The sequence below is a fragment of the Chaetodon auriga genome, chromosome 3 (genome assembly GCF_051107435.1).
Source record: "Chaetodon auriga isolate fChaAug3 chromosome 3, fChaAug3.hap1, whole genome shotgun sequence".
NCBI lineage: Eukaryota > Metazoa > Chordata > Actinopteri > Chaetodontiformes > Chaetodontidae > Chaetodon > Chaetodon auriga.
The window spans coordinates 27,255,536-27,279,765 of NC_135076.1; the positions used below are offsets into that span (position 1 = coordinate 27,255,536).

Genomic DNA, 24,230 nt, shown 5'->3' on the forward strand with positions numbered 1-24,230 from the left:
AACAGAGGTGGGCAGCAGGGTGAAAGGGGACAGTAACACAATCCCTAAAACAGACTTTATCTGCTCCAACTATGTTTGACAGGGTTCTTACGCAGAGACCCTGGGGATTCAAGACTTCAGGGGGCACTGGCAAATGGCAGTTGGTGTCAGAAATCATTCAGCACCAGTTTATCTTTACCCAACTGACTTCCACACTGCAGTATTGTGCAGCCACTCGCTAAGTGTTCAGGCAGCAGGGTATGGATGTCTATGTCTGAGAAAATGCACACTGGCAGGGCTCCAAAAGCAACACACAGGGTTCAGAATTCACCCCAACATGTTCTCCAACCTCCTGAGGCCACGCAACTCACAAACTGGGTCAAGGTTTATCCTGGTTCAGGTGCAATTTTCTGAGGTCACCAGTGATCACGCTGAGTGACTTAACAGAGACACAGTGGAAGGCTTTCAGAGTCCTGGTGTGACTTCACCAGCATCGCGTTAATGGTCCTCTGTCAGGTCAAAGAGACTTAAGGAAACCTGGGAAAAAATGGGGATTTGGGACAACTACATATGTTTCTCATTCAGTGATGGGCCTGCTTCAGCTGACGTCCTGACACCGTGAGCACCTGATGTTTGTCAGAAAGAAACTTTTGGTAGTTCGGCATCATATTTTTTACTATCATCTAAGAACACACTTTTCTGCTTTAAAAGAATTGTAGACATTTTGGGAAAAATTCACCGACTCTCATGCCAAGAGTTAGATGAGAAAATTGCCCAGTAAAAAAAATGGTATGAAGCTGCCACCAACAGTCGGTTATCTTTGCACAAAGACTGGAAAGTTTGTCCAAAATAAAAAAAAAAAAAAATCCACCAGCAGCACCTGTAAAGCTCACTAATCAACATGTTATATCACGCTTGTGAGGAAGTGAAGAACATGTCCTCCCGGGGTCCTGCTATCAGCAACCAGCAGAGACTTCCCTGTGAAATCCACTGGAAAATCACTGAGCAACAACAATAAGATGATGAAATTAAAGCCCATAGAGAGATTAACACCTTCCTGCTGCTGCCTTAAAAATGTCTTTGTCTTCCGTTTGGTACAATCCAGTGCCTGACAAACTGGAATGAGAAATGCCCAGTCACATCGCATCAGCCTGTCTGTGAGCAGTTGGGGGTTCCTCAGAATGATCCATTTCAAATCACCGTTGCGTTAACAATCAAGAATATTGAAAACATGCCAAACCTTACTCTTGAGATTTGATGTGGAATATACATTTACAGTACAGTCAGTCCTATCTGTCAGTAATATGATCCCTTTGGCAGAAAGCTTTTATGCAGATAAGACTGTTGACCTGAACATTAGCTCCACATGGATGCCACAGCAAAGGCTCTATTTGGCTCCAGGGCCTTGATTTACACACCACATTAACATCACATCACAGCCAAGCCTTTCACCGGATGAGACAAGTCACAACTGGAGTTTTGTGATGAACCTCCTGACTTGTGAGACGCGACTGGATAAAACATTTAGCCGTGTTAACAGTTATAACTGCAGTGATCTTTGTGAAAAAAAGAAGTTTGTCTCATGTTAACCCCTCACTGGTGTGAGCACCAAATGTCAGCAACACTCTGCTTGTGTTTTTCTGTTTAGTGCCTTTTCACACATCTAAAAATATCAACAAAATAAATATGCTATATATATCTGCCAAGCTAATTAAGTTATATTTATAGCCCTGGTTTTAAAATAAGCTCCAAGGGTAAGGCAAGCAGTGGGAATTCATTAGATTTCAGCAGCAGAATGTGGGCAGTGTAATCACAAATGGCTGCTTTGTGCACCATGAAAAATGAGCTTTTTCTTTGACGGTCTCCAGGGAGGAGGCCGGTGACCTTCGCGATTTTCCCCCCAAAACAGCAGCCGCTACATGAAGGGGCAACTACGGGGGGCTATGAAGGGAGACGCTGGTCCTCATGAGCACAGGGGGTCTGAGTCTACCTGAGCAGACCACAAGGAAACCCTTCATGAACCACCCTCCCCTCTCTTATTTACCTTTACAAACACATACACACACACACGCATGAGTGCACACACACACACACACACACACGCACACACACACACACACACAATGGATGCTCATAGAGTACTTACTAAACTATGTGAAGTGTAATTCTGTAAGCAGTAAGTTACAGAAAAATGTATGACATAAAATATGTTTGTGCCAAGTTACATTAATTCAGCCATGAGTCCGTACATGTACTACATACCACACTTCATTTTCACTACAGTACATGCAAAGCTGCTTCAGCCTTTCCACACTGTTTGTTTGTTCAGCCCCAAAAGGCTTTCCCTGCTGGAAAGGGCGGCGGTACACTGATGTTTACTGTAACCATATTCCATTTCAAAAGCATGTAGCTTTTTGCTGTCAATGCTCCAGTGTGGCTGACCTTCTTGATCTCATCTCCAAACAAAACTGCACAAATTTACCCTCGACAGTATTACACACCCCAACTCCTGTAAGAGCTGCATTGAGATCTGACATTATACACAATGTCTGCCAACGCAGTCACAGTTAGCTCTCCTTGCTAGTTTGGAACATAGTAAAACCCCCCACACACATTATTTTTATTACTAAATGTCAGAAAATACTGAAAAATGGTCAATGTTTTCCAAGGTCCAAAATGGCGCCCTCAACTGTCCCCCCTGTTCACAACTGAAGTACATCCAAAGCACCGTCATATAGGGCCCAAACAACCATCAATCACTCAGATTCAGAGCCTTGACTTTTTTAAAGAAAGGCAGTACTCAGACTGATTAATCGATCATAATAAAACAGTAGCCATTGATTCAGCGGTTAGTGGCCTATCCAATAACTGTTATAGCTCTAAAAACAACAAGAACAATCAACAAGCAAAAACAGACAAATGAACACAGACTCAACAACAATTTGCTCCTCCAGTGTTAACAGACAGTAATCTATACTAAATAAAACTTGAAAAAGTTTAGGAACTGCACCATCTACAGCATCTTGATCACCAGTTAAATCAAAGTTCTTGATATAATTGATGAACGGTCTCCATATACTCTTAAATATGTGCTGTTTAGGCTTCAATATGTAAGTTATCCTTTCAAATGGAAGGTTTGATAGCATCTGTCTCACCCATTGAGCAGTACATTTTTCCATAACTGTGCAATCATTTTTCGGCGTACAGCAAGCTGAGGTCTATAAATTCTTGTTCATTTTCACTATAATTATGTGTCTCTGGACATAAGCCCAACAGAAAAAGTTTAGGATCCAGTAAAATTTGTTTTGAAATTATCTTCTCAATTATGGCTCTCACCTCTTCCCAAAACTTTTGAATAATTGTGTATTGCCAAATACAATGTGTTAACACTTTCTGTCGAACAAGTGTGCAGAGGTGCTGTTTGATGAGGTGGTTACACATGTTGACATGAACATGATTATGAAGTTCATGAGAAGGCTGTTTCCTGTGTACTACTGTTCAAATCAAGAGTAGGTGTATGTATGTCAGATGTACTTACCTAGATGATATCACCTGTGGGTCCCATTTGGCCTGTTATATAATATTTGATGACATCTTACATTTTTTTCCCTTTCGGTTACAGAACAAACATTCTTAACAGCGTGACTACAACAATGCTAAAAATGTAAATGATGTTGCACAGGTTGACCTTGACCCTGTGTCACTCCTACCCTGTCTGTGAGACTGGCGTGTTTGACTAGCGGCTGGTCACGGTCCGTCTGGCCGGGAGACAGCTGCTCCCTCAGGGCCCTGCTCTCCTCCAGCTCACTGACCTGAGAGCTCTCACCTGAGATAAGGAAACAGATCATGCATACAGAAGTGTCACTCTCACCCCATGGGGTATAATGATAACTGATATCTAGCAAGACTGATTTATTTTTTGTACTTAATGTGTTCAATGTTTTTGTTTGTGAATTTCAATTAAAGCTCTCGTCCCTACCAGCTGGCTGCTCCGCCAGGTTGCGGGTGACGATCTGGCGGATGCGGGTGGAGACAGGCGTAGGCGTAACACCGGACTCCTGTCCATCACCTCTAAGCATCAGAGTCCTCTCTCCTGAGCTGCCATCGGAGTGAAGCAGGGACTCCTCCAACTTCTACAATCATACCAGTCAGCCCAACACATCACATAACTGAGCAGAAAAGGCCCAACTCATTAAGGCCAGACGATGAGGACAGCAGTGGTGGAGGAAGTACTTTTACTTCAGTAAAAGTAGTAATACCAGATTGAAGGTTTGAAAAAATTAAGTAAAAAGTACAATATTTTCCTCTAAAACACAGTGTAGTCGAAGTATGAAGTAGTAGAAATTCTCAAGTAAAGTACAAGTTCCTCTAAATTACTTAAGCACAGTACTGGAGTAAATGTACTTAGTTACTTTCCACCCCTAGAGAACAAAATTCATTGAAATCCGTAAACGTTATCCGTAACCTCAGAGCGCCCCCACCTCCTGCTATTGCTTTACAAAAGCAGAATTCAGCCCATCCTGCTGAACTGTTCCTCCGCTTCTTCACCATGTTGACCATCCAAAACAAAAACAAAAACAAAAACAAAATCACTGGCATTGCTCATACCGCCTGTAAAATCATCAGCCTTTCCACACACAGTCTCTCAGACATGAACCACAGAGCCACCACACGCCATGCACTTACAAGCCCAAATGACACTGACCACCCCTCAACACTTCACATTACTGCCATCGGGACGGAGATACAGGACCAGAAAACGGAGAAGAGCTTCCTTCAGGAGGAGTTTTGAGCAAACGGCCTCACTGACCGTGTTCTGTACTGGGATGTATGGATGTATTTACACACTCTGCATATTGTCTTTGTCTGCGTGCTGTTCCGTCTGTACCTGAGTGTGTCCGCGTTCAACTGGCTGTGAAACAAATCTCCCTCTGGGATAATAAAGACTAAAAGAAGAAAATATTCCAAAATTGAGAACATAATGGATTACTAGACTTATTCTGAATCTTTAGATGCTGACTACTTTGCAGTTTCCAATTATTAATAAAAATACAATCAACAAATACATTATGATTCATTATGACAGATAAAACTACCCTGCAGTACAATGAGTACATTTAATTTTGACACTTTAAGTATATTTTGATGCTTATAATTTTGTACTTTTATTCTGGTTTTGACTGCCTGACTTTGACTTGCAACAGTATTCCTACAATGTTTAGTGGTACTTTTACCTCCGTAAAACACCTGAGCACTTCATCCACCACTGCCTTTCAGAGGGCCTTTTCACAGCAGGTATACTGACCTGTCACAGTCTGTGTTACAGGTGTTACTATTAAAAACATGGCTCAGTTCTGTTGTCACAGTAAGCCACGACATTAAGCCAGCACGCACAATACCAGGACCCTAAAACTGAAGCAACTGAGAGGAATTCATCCATCATGTTTAATTATTTACACATTAGCTTCTCCTGCTGTGACATGTCAAAGTGTGAATAAAACTAGCTTGTTAAAAACGGCTAACAGAGCTAACACAGTGAACAGCTGCTGTTACCAACCTGAATCACAGCCTCCAGTCTGGGTGAGTGTGCGCTTTGCTCCCGTGGAGAACTCATTGTAAAACTGTGCCAGCTTTGAAAACAAAACGTGAAGCTAGAAACGATAAATCTTTCAGGGTTTCATGTGACGAGACGGAAACGTTGCTCTAAAGTTAGCGTGCTATAATTTAAGCTATTAAAGTTCAGATGGAGAGAGGAGCAGAAACTTAAACTAGTCATTCAAATAATGTCATAAAAAACTAAGAAATGTCGGACTGGACTGGCACCTGCTTTAAGAGAAGGCTGGAGCTGGAAAAAAGTCACTCACAGGACTTTTTAGTCAACTTCAGGAGCGACTGCAGGCAAGTAGCAACATGCTAACCCCAGACGTTACCAGGGCCGTTACCGTGGAAATAGAATGCTGGCTTGCGTGTCTCCATGGCAAGACGGACGCCACGAGCCAAGATACTGGACGCCGATTGGTTAATGATCATCAAGACACTGAGGGCTGAGGAAGCAGCAGTTTCCCACAGAGGACTTACCAGGAAGACATTTTATTAATAGTTTGAACATTTACAGTCCCAAACACTTGATAAACAACCAATAATACAACACAATAACACAAAAGGTAAATTAGATCTCAAACACATGATACAAAGTATAAATAAGCACATGCTGTCCAGCCAAGTGAGGCCATAAAAACCACCAGGAATACCTGAGGATCACGTAACACGCTATTCTAGGGCACAACAGCATCCTCAGAAGAACACGCCGCTCGCACTGTAACATAAATATCATGAGAGTGAACTGAGGCTGTTATGTTGAGTCTGTGGGGAAGAGGTCTGGCCACTGGGATGGATCAAGGAAGATGGTACAGACTCCGCTGTAGAACCAGAGTCTTGGCAGGTAGCACTCCACCTCCCAGGTGTTGGTCGCTCGGTTGTAAATCTCCACTTCCACCCCGTAGTCCCCCTCCATACCTTTCCAATGGCCTCCGGTGACAAACAGCTTGCCATCCAGCGTCACCAGGCCGCCATTCTCATGGAGCATGTGGAGAAGCTGGACCTGAAGAGGAGGAAGGGTCGAAGGCAAAATGAAAAGACAATAAACGTGGTTGCTTCTGATACAAGTTGGGACTCCGTGTAAAGTCCATCCTCACTTGCGAACCACTGAGCCTTTCCGGGATGCCCCTTTCATACCCAATCATGATCCTCTCACCTGTTACCAATCAACCTGTTTACCTGTGGAATGTTCCAAACAGGTGTTTTTGGGGCATTCCCCAACTTTCCCAGTCTTTGAAATGTGTTGCTGCATCAAATTCACAATATGCAGATATTTACACAAATCAATGAAGCTGATGAGCTCAAACCTTAAATATATTGTCTTTCTGCTGTTTTCAGTTGAATTTATGTCAAAAAGGATTGTAAATGATCACAGTTTGTTTTATTTATGTTTGACAGTGTCCCAACTCTTTTGGATTCAGGGTTGTATGATCCTGTTAAATGTCTGTTTTGTGACTGTGCTGTGGTGCGACAGTGATATCTAAACCTACCTTCTGCCACATGTTTGCCTCTGGGTCATAAGAGTAGACTTTCTTAGTGTTATCAGCAACCAGATATATAGTTCCATCCACACAGACAGATCGAGGAGAGGACAAATACTTGGGGATGAAGGGTGCACATATGCTGACCCAGCTATCTGTAAAACAAACAAACAAACAAACAAAAAAGTCATTCAACTGCTAATTTGATGGGAAAAAATAAAAGTACAAACACAACTGGAAGAAAAATTAAAATACACTGACAATATCCACAACTCAGAACTGAGTTACACATGAATCCACCAGCGCGACTGCATCAGGTTTGCTTTGATCACTCTCACCTATAACGGGGTTGTAACACTGCATGGTCAAAGCGTTGTACTTCACAGCACAGGAGCCGATCACATAGAGCTTCCCATGACACGCTGTGGCGGTGAAGTTAGTCACATATTTTAAGGCGGGGCACGTCAAGGCCCAGGTGTCGCTGTACGGGTCATAATGCTCGACTTCAACACGATCTGCCGTCGTACCTGAAGGAGGCAGATGTAAGTAGAGACAGTGCTGAGGCTGAATCACGGTCTCATAAATGTGCACAAAGGCTGAAATTTAAACATGTGTGTGTGTTACCACCACAGCACACATCTAAAACACTGTCCTGTTCTTACAATCTGCCCATATTTAAATCTATTCCACCACAAAGAAGAAATGCAAGCAGATTCTGACAAACTATCACCGCAGAGGTAAGCCATTAAGGGCAGATGAGCTGCTTGAATGCATCAGAGTTTTCCACTGCACTGCAGGTTTAAGGCACCACATGCACGACCGTATTTATTTTCTTACCTCCAATGACGTAAATCTCCCCGTTGAGCGTTGCCGAAGTGTGGTTAGTCCGAGGCCGGAGCATGGGTGCCACGGTAACCCACCTCCCCTCTCTTGTGATGTACTTCCAGGTCTCTGTGGTCGACCAGGTGTTGGTATTCGAACCTCGTGAGCCCCCTGTCAGAGAGACAAGAGCACTTTGTCAAAACTCTGACGTTCTGCATTCCTCACAAAGGAAAGTAGTGAGTCTGCTCAAAATCACTGGTGTTCCTTTTGCTGCAGAAGTTTCTGTGTTTCAAAGGGCTGCGTGCACTTGACTCACCTGTGACATACACATCATTGTTTAAAGAGACCATGGAGAAGCCCCACTTGTTGGGGTTGGGGAAATTCGGGAGCTCATGCCACTGTTCTGCAGAGAAAAAGAAGGATTCAGAGAGTGAGGGGGAACTAGATGACAGCTTTCACAAATACAGGATGCAAATGATAAAATCAGGGAAATTAGACACACACACACACACACACACACACACACACACACACACGTCTTCAATGATCTTTGAACTGACAGTAAGTCAAAGTTGGGTCAAGAAAGAAATGCATCTTTTCTGGCACAGTCCTCCACGCTGTGGCTGGGGTTGTCATTGCCTCAACATAAGACCAGAAATCTTAGAATGAGATGCAACAATCGTTACTTTGACATCCCATGAAAAACACGGACATGGATGGCTTCTTCCAGCTCTGCGCAATAAAACGCTCATTTGAGGAGCTGAGAGGATGGTCCAATTTTGTCACATCCAGACCGCATTCCTGCAGAGCTGTTTTTCTGTCAACGCTGCATTTAACAACCTACGACACATCTGCCAAACTGTTTTTTTAGAGGAATCAGACGGATGTTTCCCAACAAAGTCCGGCTGTAAAATAGATTCTGAACTTAAACGAAGTTGAAATTCTGATTCGTGAAAAAAATGTTTGTACTTGTCTTCGTGTTGTAGAAGGCGCAGTTCCTCAGCAGCAGTCTTTGCAGTCTTGGGTCTCTGTCCTGCTCTTCATCTGAGTCATCTTCATCATCCGAGTCATCCAGCGAACGGCCTCCCATTACAAACAGCACCTCTTGCAGGTTCGGTTGTGGACTCAGAGAGTTCAGTCTGTCTCTATATTCTGGTGCCAAATCCATTTTCTACAAAAGTAAAAGTCATGATTGTTTTGGGAATTTGACGAGATTGAGCAAACAAAGATAAGGAGAGAAGAAGGAGGAAGTGTGAACTCACTGACCTCTCTGTAAGTTTTTTCCACAGCTTCTCTGCTGCTGGGAGAGGCCTCCACCAGACTGTCCTTCAGCAAGGTGTCGGCCAAGTAGTCCAGGCTGAGCAGGGAGAGACGGGACAAGGTGAGGAGTTCAGGGAGGTGGCAGAGCCGAGACTCCTTGTGGTGCCTCACCCATTTCAGGATGGCCTCCACACGGGCGCACTCCGACCGGATTTGCAGTCCTTCGTCAGAGAGGCAGGCGACCAACCTGTCCTTTCCCAACAGTAGAAACTCCTCACCTTGTTGAACAGCTTCAAAGTTCTCCAAGAGGAAGGCCCATGCTTTGGCCATCACCTCAGGGCAGCCATGGATCGCCCCGAACTCCAGGATCCCCAGGCAGTTGGTTGCATCAATCTGGTGCTGGAGGTATCGGCTGCACACGGCTCTCACCGTCTGGAACTGCAGCTGGCTGGAGGTGCAGATCAAGCCCTCCACGTTGCTCTGGTTGATGGTCAGTTTGCCTGTGTATGCGAAGTCCAACAAGCAGCTGAGTATATCAGGATCGACATCATGAAGCTCCACACGTGCAGCTATGCTCTCCACGAAGTCCCCTGAGAACATGCAGCGGAAGTACGTGCTGCAGAGGGCCAGCACGCCGCGGTGACAGGGGAAGTCCCGACCGCCGGCGCTCAGCGTCACATCGACCAGTTTGGGGTGAGAGCAGAGGGAGCGCAAGCCCTCCAGGATGCTCTGAGGATGGGAGGACAGGCAGAAGTCCAGGTCATCCACGTTCCGCACCATGGCCAACTTCACTTCAAAATGTAGGTCCAATCTTCTTTCAGCAGGGATGGTCAAACTGAGTTTAGAGCTCACCTGCAAGGGTAGAAAAATACATAAATATACAAAGAAATCATTCTAATATCCTGTTTATTTATCACAAAAGATCAGCAATAACTTCACCGTGAAGCACAGAATGTTATTCTAAAACAGTTTAACATGTTCGGCCCTGATAGCAGGATATTAAAGTAACGGCCTCATACTGAGAAACAGCAACTCAGAAAAAAAGGCGGTCTACAGGAACAGTTTTTCATTTATTACTCAGTGGTACAAGATGAAATGTTTGTCTTTCATTTCATAATTAATGGAAACATAACATTTGTTTTGTTTTTGTACTGTGGTGCAAATAAAAAGGCCAGAAAGGGATCTGAAGAGAAATGTAGACACGCTTTGACTCTAAGTTTCTCCGGTTAGAAAACAACATCTTCAGTGTGGCATCATGCGTCGTTAGAAGGACTACAAAGTGCTTTTGGCTCATGATTAGTACGCCGTGTAACAGTGCGTCTCTAATCTCTGAACCCAACAACAAATGACATTTTCTGTCACCAAATACTATAAAACCAAATAAGTAACCAACAACAAACTCACCACAGAAGCACAGAGTGGAAATAATGGCTCATCCTTCCAGTAAAAAAGCGGTTTGCAGCTGAGCAGCTGGCTGGATCAACATGGAGTGGGTAGCATGGCGGAAAGCTTCTGCCAAGTCACTGAGGACGGGCTGCCTGTCGTTGGGGTATTTTTAGGAGCGACAGTGACTCCGTGCTGCAGTCAGATTCCAAACAACATACATGGGACCCGCAGCTGCTGTTACAGGCACATGTTTAGCATTTTCTCAACAGGCCTGAAAGCTAGCAAAGAGATAAATGATGCAGTATGTTGTACGTTACAATGATCAATTAATTAAAAGGCTATGAGAGACACAATGCTATATGTCTGCAGAGAGGTTCAGATATGAGTTTTGATTAAAAGTGTCTTTAAAAGGGTAAGAAATGAAAAAGATGTAGTCAGTGAAGTCGTTACAAGAAGGCAATAATGAATAATCAAGTTCAAGTTGATGAAATTGCACAGATATCTGATTTATTTTGTAATGATGCCAGAACTGGTCCTTCTTCTGCCAGGTCATTGTTGGGAATATTTCACTGCTTTCTAACCAAATTAAAAGATAATCATTCATCTCAAAACAAAAATGTTGACTCTCAGGAAAATACTTTCATAGTAAGGCTGGGTATGGTACCTGAGCTTGAAAGCAGTACCAAAATATCTACCAAATATCTAGTATTACTATATATAAACATGTTTTTTGACAAATTCTGTTTAAAACTTCACAAGTACAGCTTTCTGAGGCGCATTGGAGTTTAATGTTTTAACAGAATAAAATACAGTATAAAATTAACAAAATTATAACCAACATCTGATCAAATAAGTAAACAAGGCTCAGAATCTGGATGAGCGTTCTGTGTTTTCTTTCAGTACTTGATAATTGACAATTACAGCAATTCAATCCACAACTCAAACGGTTTCTAGGTTCCAGATCCAGCCCTAATGTCATCTAAACTAACATACAAACAATAAAAAAATATCAAAAACATGACACGAGCAACTACTCAAAATCAAAAATCTCCGCCTCTTTCTCTTTCCAAAAAGCAAAACTCCGGTCGATGTATTTACAAATCTCTTCGTTGCTAAAACTGGAAATGTCAGTTCCAGAGTGCAGCATCCCCTCATCAGGCGTGGGCGTCTGCACTATGACTTTAGGGACCTGTCTAACCTCTGGGAGGCTATGTTTCACCGCTTCTTCAGTGCTTTCAGACTGACTCACGGCGTTTCCAAAGAACTTGATCTTCATGTCCTCAAAGCCGTCCTTCCACTCGCGGTTCCCGGCCTCGATGTCCTGTATGACAGCCTTATGGAAGTCCCTGACCAGCTCCCAGGGGAAGCTCCCCACGTGGTCGAACACCTCAAAGCACAGCAGGTGCCTCATTTTGCGTTCGTCCACGGGCAGCTCCAACTCCAGGATGTGAAAGTAGCCCAGCATGAAGAGGTCCAGCGTCAGGCTGTCGTAGTCCACCGGCACACCGTCCAGACGAGGCAGGAACTGCTCCGGGGAGTACAGGGCCTGCTGCCTGTGGAGCCTGTGGACCACACTGCATGGTTATTCAAGGTGTATGTGCTGGGCTGCGACTACTCTAATCTTCACCAAATATCTGGAATTCTTCCTTGCTAAATGACTTTAGTGATTAAAAGATTTTCAAAACCGTTGATCAGTCTACTAATGGATTACTATTTGTTTCAGCAGTATTTCAAACCAAACTTTTACTCTGTTAAACTTTGCGTTGTGGAAGCAGGTTCATTACGTAATAAACTGCTTTGAGTGTGTACAGTGTGTCAATTCGTGTGTGCTGCTGTATCTTTTGGGTGAAGTTTTAACATGAAACTGGCATAATGTGAGCAGTGCAGGTGGAGATTAGTGTTGCAGTGACGCCACCTGACGTGGAGACATTCTGCTAACATGGACGGCGGTTCTACCTGCGGATCTGTCTGGACGGCACACTGGAGATCATGCTCCTCCAGTTTCCCAGCATCTTGTTGACAGCACTCCTCTGCTTGAAGAAATGTCCCAGAGAGCTGTTCATCATCTTCGACTGGGCGCTCTCCACGCCGCCGGACCCGGCTTTGCCGCCCATCGACGGGCTCCCGCCACTCATCTTCCTCTCTGCTGCATCCTTGCTCTTCAGCGTCACCGTGTATGCTGACTTCTTCCAGTGGCCCAAGAAAAGCACGACTATGCGCTCCTTTCTGAGGCTGGTGGACTCGAGAACATCTGCAACATTTTCATCGTAGTCGATGCCGGAGTCACTGTTCTGGTCTGTTTCTGGGGCCGGGCTCAACACTTTAAGCTGCTCGCCCGACTCTGTGGCCTCAAGCTGTGTGGAAGAACTTAAAACGACGGGCTCCTCCAGCGGACCTGACAAAGGTGAGTTCTGAGCCTCAAAATTAGACTTCAGAGTCCTTACAGACACTCCGAACTGATGGATCTCATCCTCTATCCTCTCCCTGCGTCCCCTGGTGGAGTTCTGTCTGTCTGGCGTCTGAGAGAACACGGTGATCAGGTCGGTGTTGGGCATCTTGCAGTAGGGCTGGTCTGTCAGATTGGTCATGAGCAGAGACATGCTCTTCACGATGCCCGAGATGCGGCCGCACCACACGGGCAGAGGGACTTGACTGGAGAAGTTTCTGAACTGCGTGTTGACGGTGATGTTGACTATGGGGGCCGGCAGGATGTGCCTGAGCTCCTCGGCTAGCCGAGCGAGCTCCAGCTCGTAGCCTTCACAGTTCCTCTGCATGGACACGTTGGCAATCTGCTGCTCCAGATAGATGAGGTCATCCTCAGCCAGCAGCTCACCAGAGGGCCCCAGGATGGCATTGTGGGCTTGGGAGTACCTCCAGCTGACTTTGGCATATCTGTTCCCATTTTCCTGTAAGAGAAGAGGCAGATAAACATGCAGGATGTCACATTCAAAGTTTTTCTAGCATTTCAAATGGCTTAGGCGTGAGAGGAAAAGAGTAATGATATAGTAAAACTATGATCCAAACCTCAAAAATATGACCCGACTAGCAATGTGTTATGTCTTCAGTGATTTGTTATATGCAATTAAAAGTAAACGATGATGGAATTTCCAAGTGTTTTTCAAATTTGCAGTAATGCAGATTTAGAATAGCATCACAAAATAAGACCACAGGTTTTGCTTTGCTCATTGTGGTCTGCTTACACTCAACAAGCATTGGTTTCGAAGGGTCTTGGGTTTAAGCAGTTTGTACAACATATAATGGACTTTTTTAAGGCTGCAAATGATTAATCAATTATCAAAATAGTTCATTTTCTCTCAGTTGACTAATTAATTAATTGACTAATTGTTTTGGCTGATTTTGACAGTGGAAAAATACAGCAGCTGTTCTGGAAAGTCTCCACCTAAAGCAGCTCCTGAGTAGAACTGAGGTGAAACATGAGTCACGCTGGTGCAGAACGAGCCTCATTTTCTATCTGTCAACTGCAAAAGAAGTACAAGATGTGTCGAAGAGTCGACCTCAAGCATTAACGATGAAGAGGCTGCGTCTGAGTGTGTTATCCTTCGGTCGTTAGGACTCTCCATAGCTCTCTCGATTAATCAAACGTGTCTGTTGGCCTCCACAGATTCACACTGATTGCCAGACTGAGATAGTGTAGCTAACACTGTGATCCTGATGTGAACTGTACTGAGGCTAGATTTAGAGTATTATTTGCTGTAATTCACAGATCCAAGCTGTTGACAAGCCCACATTACCTCTGTTACCACATCAGATTTGTGGGATTTGAGGCCATTAAAGCTGTTACCCTGTTTAATCTTTGGAGAGACGTTACCTTCCTCCTCTGATCCTCCTCATCCAGCAGCCTGGCCTGCAGCTGTCTCACCATGACCTGCCTCTTCCACTCAGCAATGGGACGGCCTCGCTCGTCGTGAGTGGGCACCAGGTAGTCGATGTCCGACAGGTTGGCCTCCTCGGTGGGCAGGACCACCATCTTGTTCTGCACAGATACGGAAGTTTAGCAACAGGAAGGGGAACTTGCAAAGGACAGACGTACAAAACGAGAAAGCTTATTGCACTTACTGCGTGCCCAGTGAAAACTCCTGACAACCCGGATTGTTTCAAGGATTTAATGGACTTCATGTCGCCAAGAAGTTTTCTTTCGGCCAGGAGGTTTGCATCAGGCAACATCGTCCTATCGGCCGAGACAGTTATCTCCCTCCCAGTGGCCTTGGGCTGATTGAAACCTTTGATAACTGAAACACAAATCAGAATCTTTTTTTCCACTGAGCAGCGACTTCCAGTAAACATTTCATACAGTAACAGTTTGTTGCTTTGTTTTGGGTTAAAGACTGATTCAGTCCGATAAACAGAGATGTTTTTCTCACCAGATGTTGCGATTTGAACCTGCTCAATTCTGCTGACAGCCGTTTTCGCTGGCTGGGCGGGTGTGGACGAGGCAGAAGGTGAAGGAGGTGCAGGAGGGGGCTGAGGGTATCTCGCCTGTGGGGACTCCTCACTCTCAGGTTGCTAATTTGAGCAAAAAGAAAAACAGAAACCTGGCCCAGTTGCTTTGGGCTTTTCCAAGAAATAATGAAGAAACATGGTGAAAACCTCAGTGTGTACCTTTAAACTGTCCATGGGTGTGTCACTGCTGTAGCTGTGCCTGCATGTGTCACTCAGGCAGCCGTAGTAGTCCTCCCTGCTGCACTGCAACAACACAGCCGGCTTCACCTTCACCTCCTCCTGCACTGGAGCAGTTACCTCGATGGGCTTACCCGCACAGGCTGTCTGCAAATACTGCATCAGAGTCACATTTAATACAACTTGAGACCTGAAACTAGATGTAAAATAACAAGGTTCGGGTTGCCATCTGAGATCTGAGATATCTGTGTGTAAATTTGATGATATTGATGGACCCTCACATTGTCCAGTGATGCTGACACCTCATAGATTTTCCCAGTTATCATTCAAACACAAATGCTTTTCCTGCTCTTTGCCTCTGTCGTTTTTAAGCAAACGCCAGCCTGGTTTGTCTCTTTACATGTGAGTTCATGGCTGATTCACCCACTGAATGAGGCGACACACGGCAGAATCAGATTTCTTTTCACTGTGAGCAAGATTAAGATTATTGTAGGCGGCAGACTCTCAGGGGACATCTGAACTCTGGGTTTTTCAAACCAAGCTTTCTGAGCGAAATCTGCATCAAATAATTGAAGAAAAACCGTAAACTGGGCCACAGAGAGGACACAGGTCCTTTCATAAATACAGTTTTTTTTTAGCAGTCGGCACCACGACTTTCCACTTCCATTAGTGACACTGTTAGTAGCCTTTTTTTGGCATTTCTGCTTCATTTAGATGGAGAGACAGAAAGGCAGGAGAGCGAGACGGGGTGACATGCAGCAAAGGACCTCGGGCTGGAATCGAATCCGGCCCGCTGACTCATTACTTTCTGAACACTGTACAGCCTTACAACGATAAGCTGATAGTCTGGACTTAGACTGTGACAGTCGAATGTAAAACGAGCTGAGATACAAAAAAGCTTTTGTAAATTTTCTGGGTTGGCTTAGGCTGGCTTTGTTTTTTTTAGAAGCTATCAAAAATGTGCGCAATGCCGATGAAACCATTCTCTCATTCTAAAAAAAGCCACGAACAAACAGACGAAATTGATTCAATTAGAATGTCTAGATTGAAATGAACAAATCAAAACATTAGAAAGCCTGAAGACATCTATGAAAGACAAAGGAACACAACAAACTCACGATAGTAAGCAACCTTGAATAATTGGCAGCATTTCACACCACTCTGGGGAGGATGTAGGATGTATGGAAACATTTAGATCCCCTTTAATGAACCTGCATTGTCCTAATGCACTCCATGCAGAATGCATATCAAATTCAGCTCTCCAAGGACATTATTAGTAACCAAAACATCAAAGGCAGCCCTAATGTGCTGCTGCATGCTGTTGTGCTTTGCGTCCATGAGGTGGTCCTTGCCATTTCCTCTCGCACGGCACTTTGATGTCGAACAGCACGAAATATGCTGTGACACTGCTCAGGCGGAGGAATAAACTTCCCCGAAGTTGTGCAATCCATAAATAGATAAACAAGGGGGCTGGGAAACGGGGAGGGGGGAGCCCGATTCCTTTGTGACCCTTCTCGTAACAGTTCAATGTCCTAAAAGCTATGATGAACCGGTCCTTGTGAGTGTGTGTTTAATTAGACCCAGTGGCCAGAGAGCATTTGGTTTTCATCAGCACCCCATCACTATTGCCACGCAGATATAGATAGCCTAGCCCTGTTCTGGCCTGGATCCACTCTCCCTCTATCAAAGACCACAAAGAGGCCGATCGCTACAGATTAGGAGCCAAGAGTTAAGAAACAGCTACTCAGCGCTGTCTCGTTGTCAAACACGCAGCACCAGTAATCTGTGGTCCCCGTGGGTCGAGCCACGAGAGAGCTGAAGCGCCTCAGAACGCCGTGTGTATTTAAACAACATGTCTTCTAATTCTGCGCTCTGAAATCAATCACTAAAAAAACCTGCTTCCAGGTGAAATGTTCACCTTCTTGGTGATAAAGTGCATTGTGGAATGTATACAGCGGGTGTACATTATACACAGAACACTATAGTGTAAATACATGTCCACTCACATGTTAAAATACTCTCAGGTTTCCTGCAGGGAGGTGAATGCATGAGAGGCTAACAACTGACTCACAGCACTTACAGCTTCTTTTTTAACAACTACTGGATCAGAAAACAATATCTCGAAACAGTGAAGATAAAAAAAAGGAAGGAAACTCATGTCCAATTTGCAAAAATCAACAATGACAACATACTACGTATATTCAGGTCATGAGCCTGGAGTATTAGTCATGCCTGACCGTAAGAGGCCGCAACTGATCAGAAAATTGGTAAAACACTGCCAAAACATCTGCCAGCTCGGCCCTCTTTAACAGAACTTACAAAAGATTCCTTTCATTTTACAAAAATAATTACTCAGCCTGTCCGGTCACTTACTTATGAACAAATGCTCAAAGAAAAATAATGCTCTGAAGCACAAAGAGGAGCACAAACAAGCAAAGCAGCAGAGAAAGAACAACTAAGAGTGAAAACGATGAACAAACCGGCCTAAAACTTACTAACCTTGACCTTGGGAGCTGTCCCGGTGCACACCGGTGCGACCTCACTGTACAATGAAACTCCAGAAGCAGCGGCTCGTGCAGCCGGGTATCCGGGGTGGCCGCTCCGAGTTGAGGATGTGACACTATCGTAAGATCACCAACCACTCGTTTGACACCATCATCAGCATCTCTGCCAGTGGCCAAGGACCGCCAGGCAATAAACAATAAACTCTGATCGGAGAATGCTGTTAATAATTAAGGGAAAGGATAGGATGGCCGGTAATGTCACTAATGCATGGACAAACCAATGGGCATGTTGTTGCACGAAGGGAGGTATCAGCGGAAGACTTGTCAAAGCAGCTGGAAAAGAGACATTTTATCCACGCAGCCGCTTTTTCCACTTGGGACAATTGAACGGAGGAGCTAATTCATCAAGCTGTTTTTATTGTGAGGGTGGGGGCAGAAAATGTGACAGTGGAAACACAATGTGACACCAAAAGCTTGAGTGGACGGCTCCGACTGTTAATGTGGAAACGCTGACAACAACAAACAGAGCGCTGTGACGAGCCGTGGCCACATTTTCCAGCATTTGACGACTGAAATCACCCACTAATTCACCAATTTCCTGACGAACATCACCGTCATCCATCCATTCCAGCATCTTAGCTGGAAAAACAGTTTGAAAAACAAACATAAAGACGGCATTCAGGGCTGCAACTAACAACCATCACAACTACTGATTAGTCTATTGATTAATCATGACCTCATGTTCTTCACCATCTCCTAAAGGCCGAGCAACACATGCTTTAACTGTCATAAAAGACAAGAAACTCTGCAAAAATTCACACCTGAGCAGCCATAAGCAGTGAGTGTTTTAGTTACAACACTACTTAAATGACTGATGGTAAATCAAGTTAACTGTCTGTTGATCAGCCAGTCGATAGTTGCAGCTCTGCAGCCACAGCTCTGCTGAAAATGTCCACTGCATGTTTATTATGCGCATATGCAAAAAGCTATAAAAGCATGTGTTTTGTTTCTTCTGGCAAAAAACAAAGCAGAACTTTTGACAATGTCCTGAAAACACACAGTGATGAATTAGATGACAGCGTGTTTCCTCTTTCCAAGTATTCTAAAAATACCGCTCTCAAACAACAGCATCTCTGGCCCGATCGCTCTGAATGGAGAGCAAAAGCCACAAATGTGTGTGAAGTAAACCTCACGCCACACAGTTTATTTGACTGCAGCTGTTCCTGAGATGCGCGATGAGGGCGAGCGGTGGACAGCGCTGAACGAGCCTGACCTCGCCGCTGTCCATTCAGGTCGCAGCTCGGAAATGAGATTATCTGACTGACACTTAAGAAGCGATGAAACATGTGATCTACGCAGCGCTTTACAAACCTAAAACACCACCGCAGATGTAATTAAAGCACGTCTACTTGTACGGCTCATCTCTGGAACAGCAGGTTTCAAAGCATCTGCTCTCCGAATATTATGAGATTCAAATCAATGAACTGCTATTTCAGGTTCTCTACCAGGTGACCCCGTTGTTCACGTCAAGACTCCGGTTCACACGTTGCCAAGAAACACGATACATCATTTTGTCTGCTACTAACATCGCACAGTATCCAGAGGTGACAATCATAGCGCTCCCAAGACCCTGGAAAAAACATGACAGACAATCAAACGTGTGTTTGAAGCCACTGACATCCTGCTCTCCGAGTCCACAGAGGGATAGAGTTGCCGGTTCCAGGCATCAGAATGGTGAAAACGCTGAAACTTAAGCTTGTGGATCTCATAACGGGCTCAGCCCCTGGGCCCTGCACCTGAGCCTCTGGAGAGGGGTAACTGATAGGCCCTTAGCTGGCGGCGGCTCCGGCTGCGTTCGACGTCGCAGCGGCCCCTGCGCTAATTAGCTCTCCATTGTGGACGGGAGGATTATTTCTGAGGGGGGAGCTCGGCAGCAACGCCTCGCTGCCTCCCTATCATCATCCTCTTCCTGTATGAGTGCTGCTCTTCTCTGCTGACTTATTCATGGCTTCTATTGGCCGACAGCTTTCGTTACTCTGTGTACATCGTTGTGTAGTCTGTCGGCGAGTGAAGTGTGATGGGAGACACAACAACAGGCTGCCGGTGGACAGCTATGAGGCTTTAAGGTTCAACAAGTCTGCTGAATGAGAGCTCCCCGTAGGCAGTATCCTCTGCACCCTGTTCAAAATCAGCTCCACAAGATGGAATTACATTATCGGTATCAACTGCATCCCTCTAAACCGAGTCATTATGCAGCTATTTAAAAGAAAAACAAATAGATCAAGATGTAAAGAGGCCTGCACACAGCAAGCTGACTATTAACGTTAAATGCAGGCCAGTTTTTACTGCACTGACCCCTGACTTGAACAGGCAGCACCAGCACAAACAAGATGTTAACACTAAAATATTCATCAATCACACTAAGGAGTGTCGTGCTTTCCACACAAAACAAAAGAGTCCTCGAGGCCAACTGAGAAGGAAGAATCTCCCGCTGCACTCACGGCATCCTCGCATGTAATGCCTTATTAAACACAAAAGCCACCATCCTCCACTTTCTTAGACCTCTTAAACTGAGAGCAGAGCAATCAGGCTGAGTGGGAGAGAGCAGCGCTGGAGAAGGACAGGCTTGACCTGCATGAAATTCATGTCACAAATTAAGAAAATGATTCACCGAGGCTCCAAGATCTTCCAGATGTTTGCTGTTGACCGTACTCACAAATTAGCTTTGATTTTCATGCCAAAGTAAACAGCTGGGGCCGTCCGGACACAAAGACACAAAGACGGGACGCAGAGCAGGAAAATGTGTAAACTGAAACATACTGCAGGTGAGACAGAGCTTACATTTTCCTCCATGGCAAAAAGATATCTGGCACATTCATGGTGTCCGTTGTACTCTGCCAAGTCTGCTGCTGTGAGCCCGTCGATGTCGTGGTCTGTGGGGTTCGCTTGATTGGCCAACAGAATTTTACAGCACTGAGAAAGAGAACAGGGTAAATGTGAATCAGATCAGGAAACAGAAAGATGTATAATTTAGTGCTTTATGAGTGCAGCTTAGTTTATTTAGACAAGACAAAAACTCCAACAGCAACAAAAGAAAACTAAAGAAAAAGTTGCATCCAACCTCCAGCTCTCCATTCTCTGCAGCATCATGAAGCGGGGTCCCTCCCCAGAAATCCTTGATGACCTTTGAACCCATGTGAAGCAGCCTTTCCAAGATGCGATAGTGCCCTCTGCTGGCAGCAAAGTGCAGAGCAGTCGCTCCGTCTCTGTCCTGGCAGGACAGGCTGACATCAGTGCACGTCGCCTGCCGGGGTCGATGAAAAAGGATCAACGCGGTGACTGAAAAAGCACAAAAATATCCAGGAAACACGTTTTGTGCATCTCCACTGACCAGCCACTCCACCACAGCTTGGTGGCCCATGTGAGCAGCGGCATGCAGGCAGGTCATGCCGTCGTGGGCCCTCAGGTGGACATCAGCCCCGCAGTCGTTCACGAGGTGCTCAGCGACATGCAGGTGTCCCTCCTGGCAGGCCAGATAGAGCGGGGTAGCACCGATGACCGTCTGGTGGTTCACACACCTGAACGCCGACATACACCAACAACAGGGACGCATCAGGTGAAGTCAGGAGCATCGGAACATTAAATGCTTCAAGCAGGTGCACAGAGAGCATCTCCAGCTGCTGGAAATGTGTTGGTTTGTGTGTTTTATGATACTCCACATCAAAAACATACAGGATATAAACAGAGGATCAAAACCTTTTTGGGTCTCGCTCGTCAAGCCTGTTAGACAGCGTGGGGCTGCACTGACACTGACGGACTGTCCTCTGCTTCAACGACCACATGGCTGACTTATGACCAACAGTGTCCAGCATGCATTATTCACAGGTTACTGGTGGTCATATGTGACGCTATGACCCCGCCAATGCGTCACACACCCCTCTGAATGACAGCAGCCTGATGCCCGAAGTCCTTTTAATTATGGGCCATGTCAGAAAGTCATCATCTGTAAAAGTGATTTTACATAGAAATACATTTTACATAATGACTTACTGAGATATATCAGACAGCGGTTTGGTAGTAACAAAGAAACCTACATATAGCTGCACACAAAGCTGTAGCTATCGTATTACAGACATATAATAGAGTGTGTCTAACAGCCACTCACTGATCATAATGGTTAATTAGAGCGCCCATCACAGTGAACTCCACAGTCAGACTCCAGGGCGTCTGGTCTGAACGAGATTATTATTACTTGTCAACACAAGTCACTGTCAGCATTAGGGCCGCGCTTTATTCTGAGGTTACCAAAGGTATGTGTTTGTCGTCCCTGCCTGATAAAGTTCAGCGTAATACGCAGAGCTGCATTCACAGTTTGATCCTGGAATGAACCATCAGTCCAGTGATTCAGTTCATCCGTTCAATCACCTGCGAGGTTCAGTTGTGTTCAACAAGTTTTTTGAATCTGTGAAGAATCACCCTTACCCTCGTAATGTTTTTTAGTTGTTCTTGTGATGTTTGTGAAAACAGGTGTGCAGGATTAGCTCCTCTAACCATGTGGGTGCGCATGTGGAAAGACTGTGGAGGAGCTTGACTAATATGAAAAGAATTCAATTACGGTTTGGTTTAAAACTTTGGCCACATGCACTTGTGTTGGAGGAGAAAAATAATGATTGATTACAAACTGGCAAATTTTACTAACGAGCACCAACCACAAAGTACAGCTGAGGCTGATGGGAATGCCATGAGATGATGATGAAAAGCCACATTACCATCAGCCCCATGGTTATCTATACTGAACTCTGTGCAAATCCATATACTCTGTGTTGAGATATTTGACAGGATATGTGAGACTTTGACCTACTGGTGTCAGAGTCAGAGGTTCATCAAAACCAGCAGGATTCATCATGGAGGAGCCATGAATGTTGGCGCAAAATTTCATAGCAATCCACCTTATTGTGGATATTTCGGTCTGGATCAGTGTTGGACAGACGCCACTCCCTGAGCCACCGGCAGTGAAGCCAGGGCTGTGAACTCACCCAGGTGCCTGCTGAATGAGCAGTTTTAAACAGGTGAGGTCGCCGCTGGCTGCAGAGTAGTGAGCAGGTACAGCTCCACAGTTCGTCTCCACCTCTGCCACTCCTCCGACAGAAAGCAGCCACTTAATGACTTCGACACAGCCGAACCGGGCGGCGAGGTGGAGCGCAGTGGCTCCGGCAGCGTCCCTGTCCTGCAAACATCAGCAGAGATCAAAGTGGAGCTTAAACAACTGATCATCAAGACATGTCAAAACAGCTTCGTTACTCATATGTGCAGAGGATACAAAGATATCTAACAGGTGCGTTTCTTTTCTGAAACTACAATGAGGATTCTTATGAGAGCCAATTAGCAGGATTCTGCACACTGAATGGACCTCAATAATTCTGAGAAACAAGAGAACATGTAGGTTCCTTGACTCTACACTAATGACTAAGTCCAGTAAAAGCTCCCCTCAAGCATCTGGAGGTAATTACACTTACTACATAATCCTAATGGACATCCAGTAAGTCAACACCACATGATGTAATCAGCTGGTAATGCATATGAAAAGGTAGCGTACAGTGCATTTTACAACCGCAGTGATGTAACCTCACTCTGGGATCAGTCAGATGACCATCTCGAGCCATCGCCTGAATTTAGACTCACACATGACTGAGCTGGTAGGAATTACCTGGGAGCCTGGTCATGTGGCTTCTCTGTGTGCGTGAGATTGATCTCAGTGGATAAACTTACCTCAATGTTGCAGCCTCTTTGGTCTGCCAGCCATTGCAGCTCCCGGATGTGTCCGGTAGCCGCTGCATCATGTGCTGGCGTGGCTCTGTTCAGGGCCCGGGCGTCAGCTGCCAGCCCCAGCTCGCTCACCAGGAACTGCAGGCACTCCAGGCGTCCACACCTCGCTGCGTGGTGCACCGGGCCTGCACCTTGAGCATCGGTGATGGCAGGTGCGAGTTGACCAGAAGATGCTAGCTCCCTCAGTGCTGCCAGATCCCCGGCTCGAGCCGCCTGGATGGCCCGATGAAGCACCATCCCCGGCTGCTATGAGTCGGTTATGGCACACAGAACACGCTCCCCGCAGCTCTTTGGATCCCTGCAGGTTACCATCTCCTCCTGATGCTCAACTTCTCATACAATAACAAAACACTCATGCATTCATTGCTTCCTCCCGAGCCAGGAAAGTGACACCCGAGCGGCAGCCAGCTGGCCAGCGTGGCTGTTGGGGAGAGAGGAGGGGGTCAGAGCCAGCGAGATAGAAAGGTAATGAAAGACGGGTGGAGGCGCACCACTCGTGGCCTCCTGCTCTCCTTTGTGTGGCAGTGACCATATGCTGGCACACGCACCAACGCTTCACTGGAGATGAGGGAGCTGAGGCAGCACGGAAACTTAAGTAATGGGAGAAGTCGGAGCCAAGGCACGGTGCATTACAATGAGTGTTATTTTTTACAACTATTTTAAAAATTCATCTCAGTGAAGACGACCAAACATCTGATAAACCCGCAAGATCAAAATCTGCATAGATCTTAGAGCT

At 45.4% G+C, this 24,230-nt stretch overlaps 3 protein-coding genes across 3 annotated transcripts in view; all 3 read right to left on the minus strand.

The window, feature by feature from the left end:
• The window catches only part of crocc2 (ciliary rootlet coiled-coil, rootletin family member 2), a 33,000-nt gene extending 27,324 nt beyond the window's left edge, over positions 1–5,676 (minus strand). Inside the window, exons 1-3 of the mRNA XM_076727188.1 lie at positions 5,537–5,676; positions 3,959–4,112; positions 3,690–3,805 (exon numbers count right to left, since the gene is read on the minus strand). Coding sequence (XP_076583303.1) covers positions 3,690–3,805; positions 3,959–4,112; positions 5,537–5,593 — 327 coding nt within the window. The 5' untranslated portion in view covers positions 5,594–5,676. The remainder of the gene's footprint in view (positions 1–3,689; positions 3,806–3,958; positions 4,113–5,536) is intronic.
• Positions 5,677–6,142: 466 nt separating this feature from the next.
• Positions 6,143–10,585, minus strand: klhl30 (kelch-like family member 30). The gene is made up of 8 exons (XM_076726890.1): positions 10,545–10,585; positions 9,147–9,992; positions 8,850–9,051; positions 8,197–8,283; positions 7,896–8,051; positions 7,397–7,585; positions 7,068–7,213; positions 6,143–6,580 (listed from the first exon to the last, which is right to left on the minus strand). The coding sequence occupies exons 2-8, from the start codon at positions 9,918–9,920 to the stop codon at positions 6,332–6,334; spliced, it is 1,803 nt and encodes a 600-aa protein (XP_076583005.1). The 5' UTR covers positions 9,921–9,992; positions 10,545–10,585; the 3' UTR covers positions 6,143–6,331.
• A 427-nt stretch (positions 10,586–11,012) lies between these two features.
• espnla (espin like a) lies at positions 11,013–23,768 on the minus strand. Its single transcript, XM_076722877.1, has 11 exons — positions 23,438–23,768; positions 22,705–22,895; positions 21,060–21,246; positions 20,790–20,972; positions 20,510–20,641; positions 15,147–15,320; positions 14,909–15,050; positions 14,604–14,776; positions 14,356–14,520; positions 12,483–13,432; positions 11,013–12,088 (listed from the first exon to the last, which is right to left on the minus strand). Exons 1-11 carry the CDS (start codon positions 23,729–23,731, stop codon positions 11,557–11,559), a joined length of 3,123 nt encoding a protein of 1,040 aa, XP_076578992.1. The 5' UTR covers positions 23,732–23,768; the 3' UTR covers positions 11,013–11,556.
• Positions 23,769–24,230: the final 462 nt, after the last annotated feature.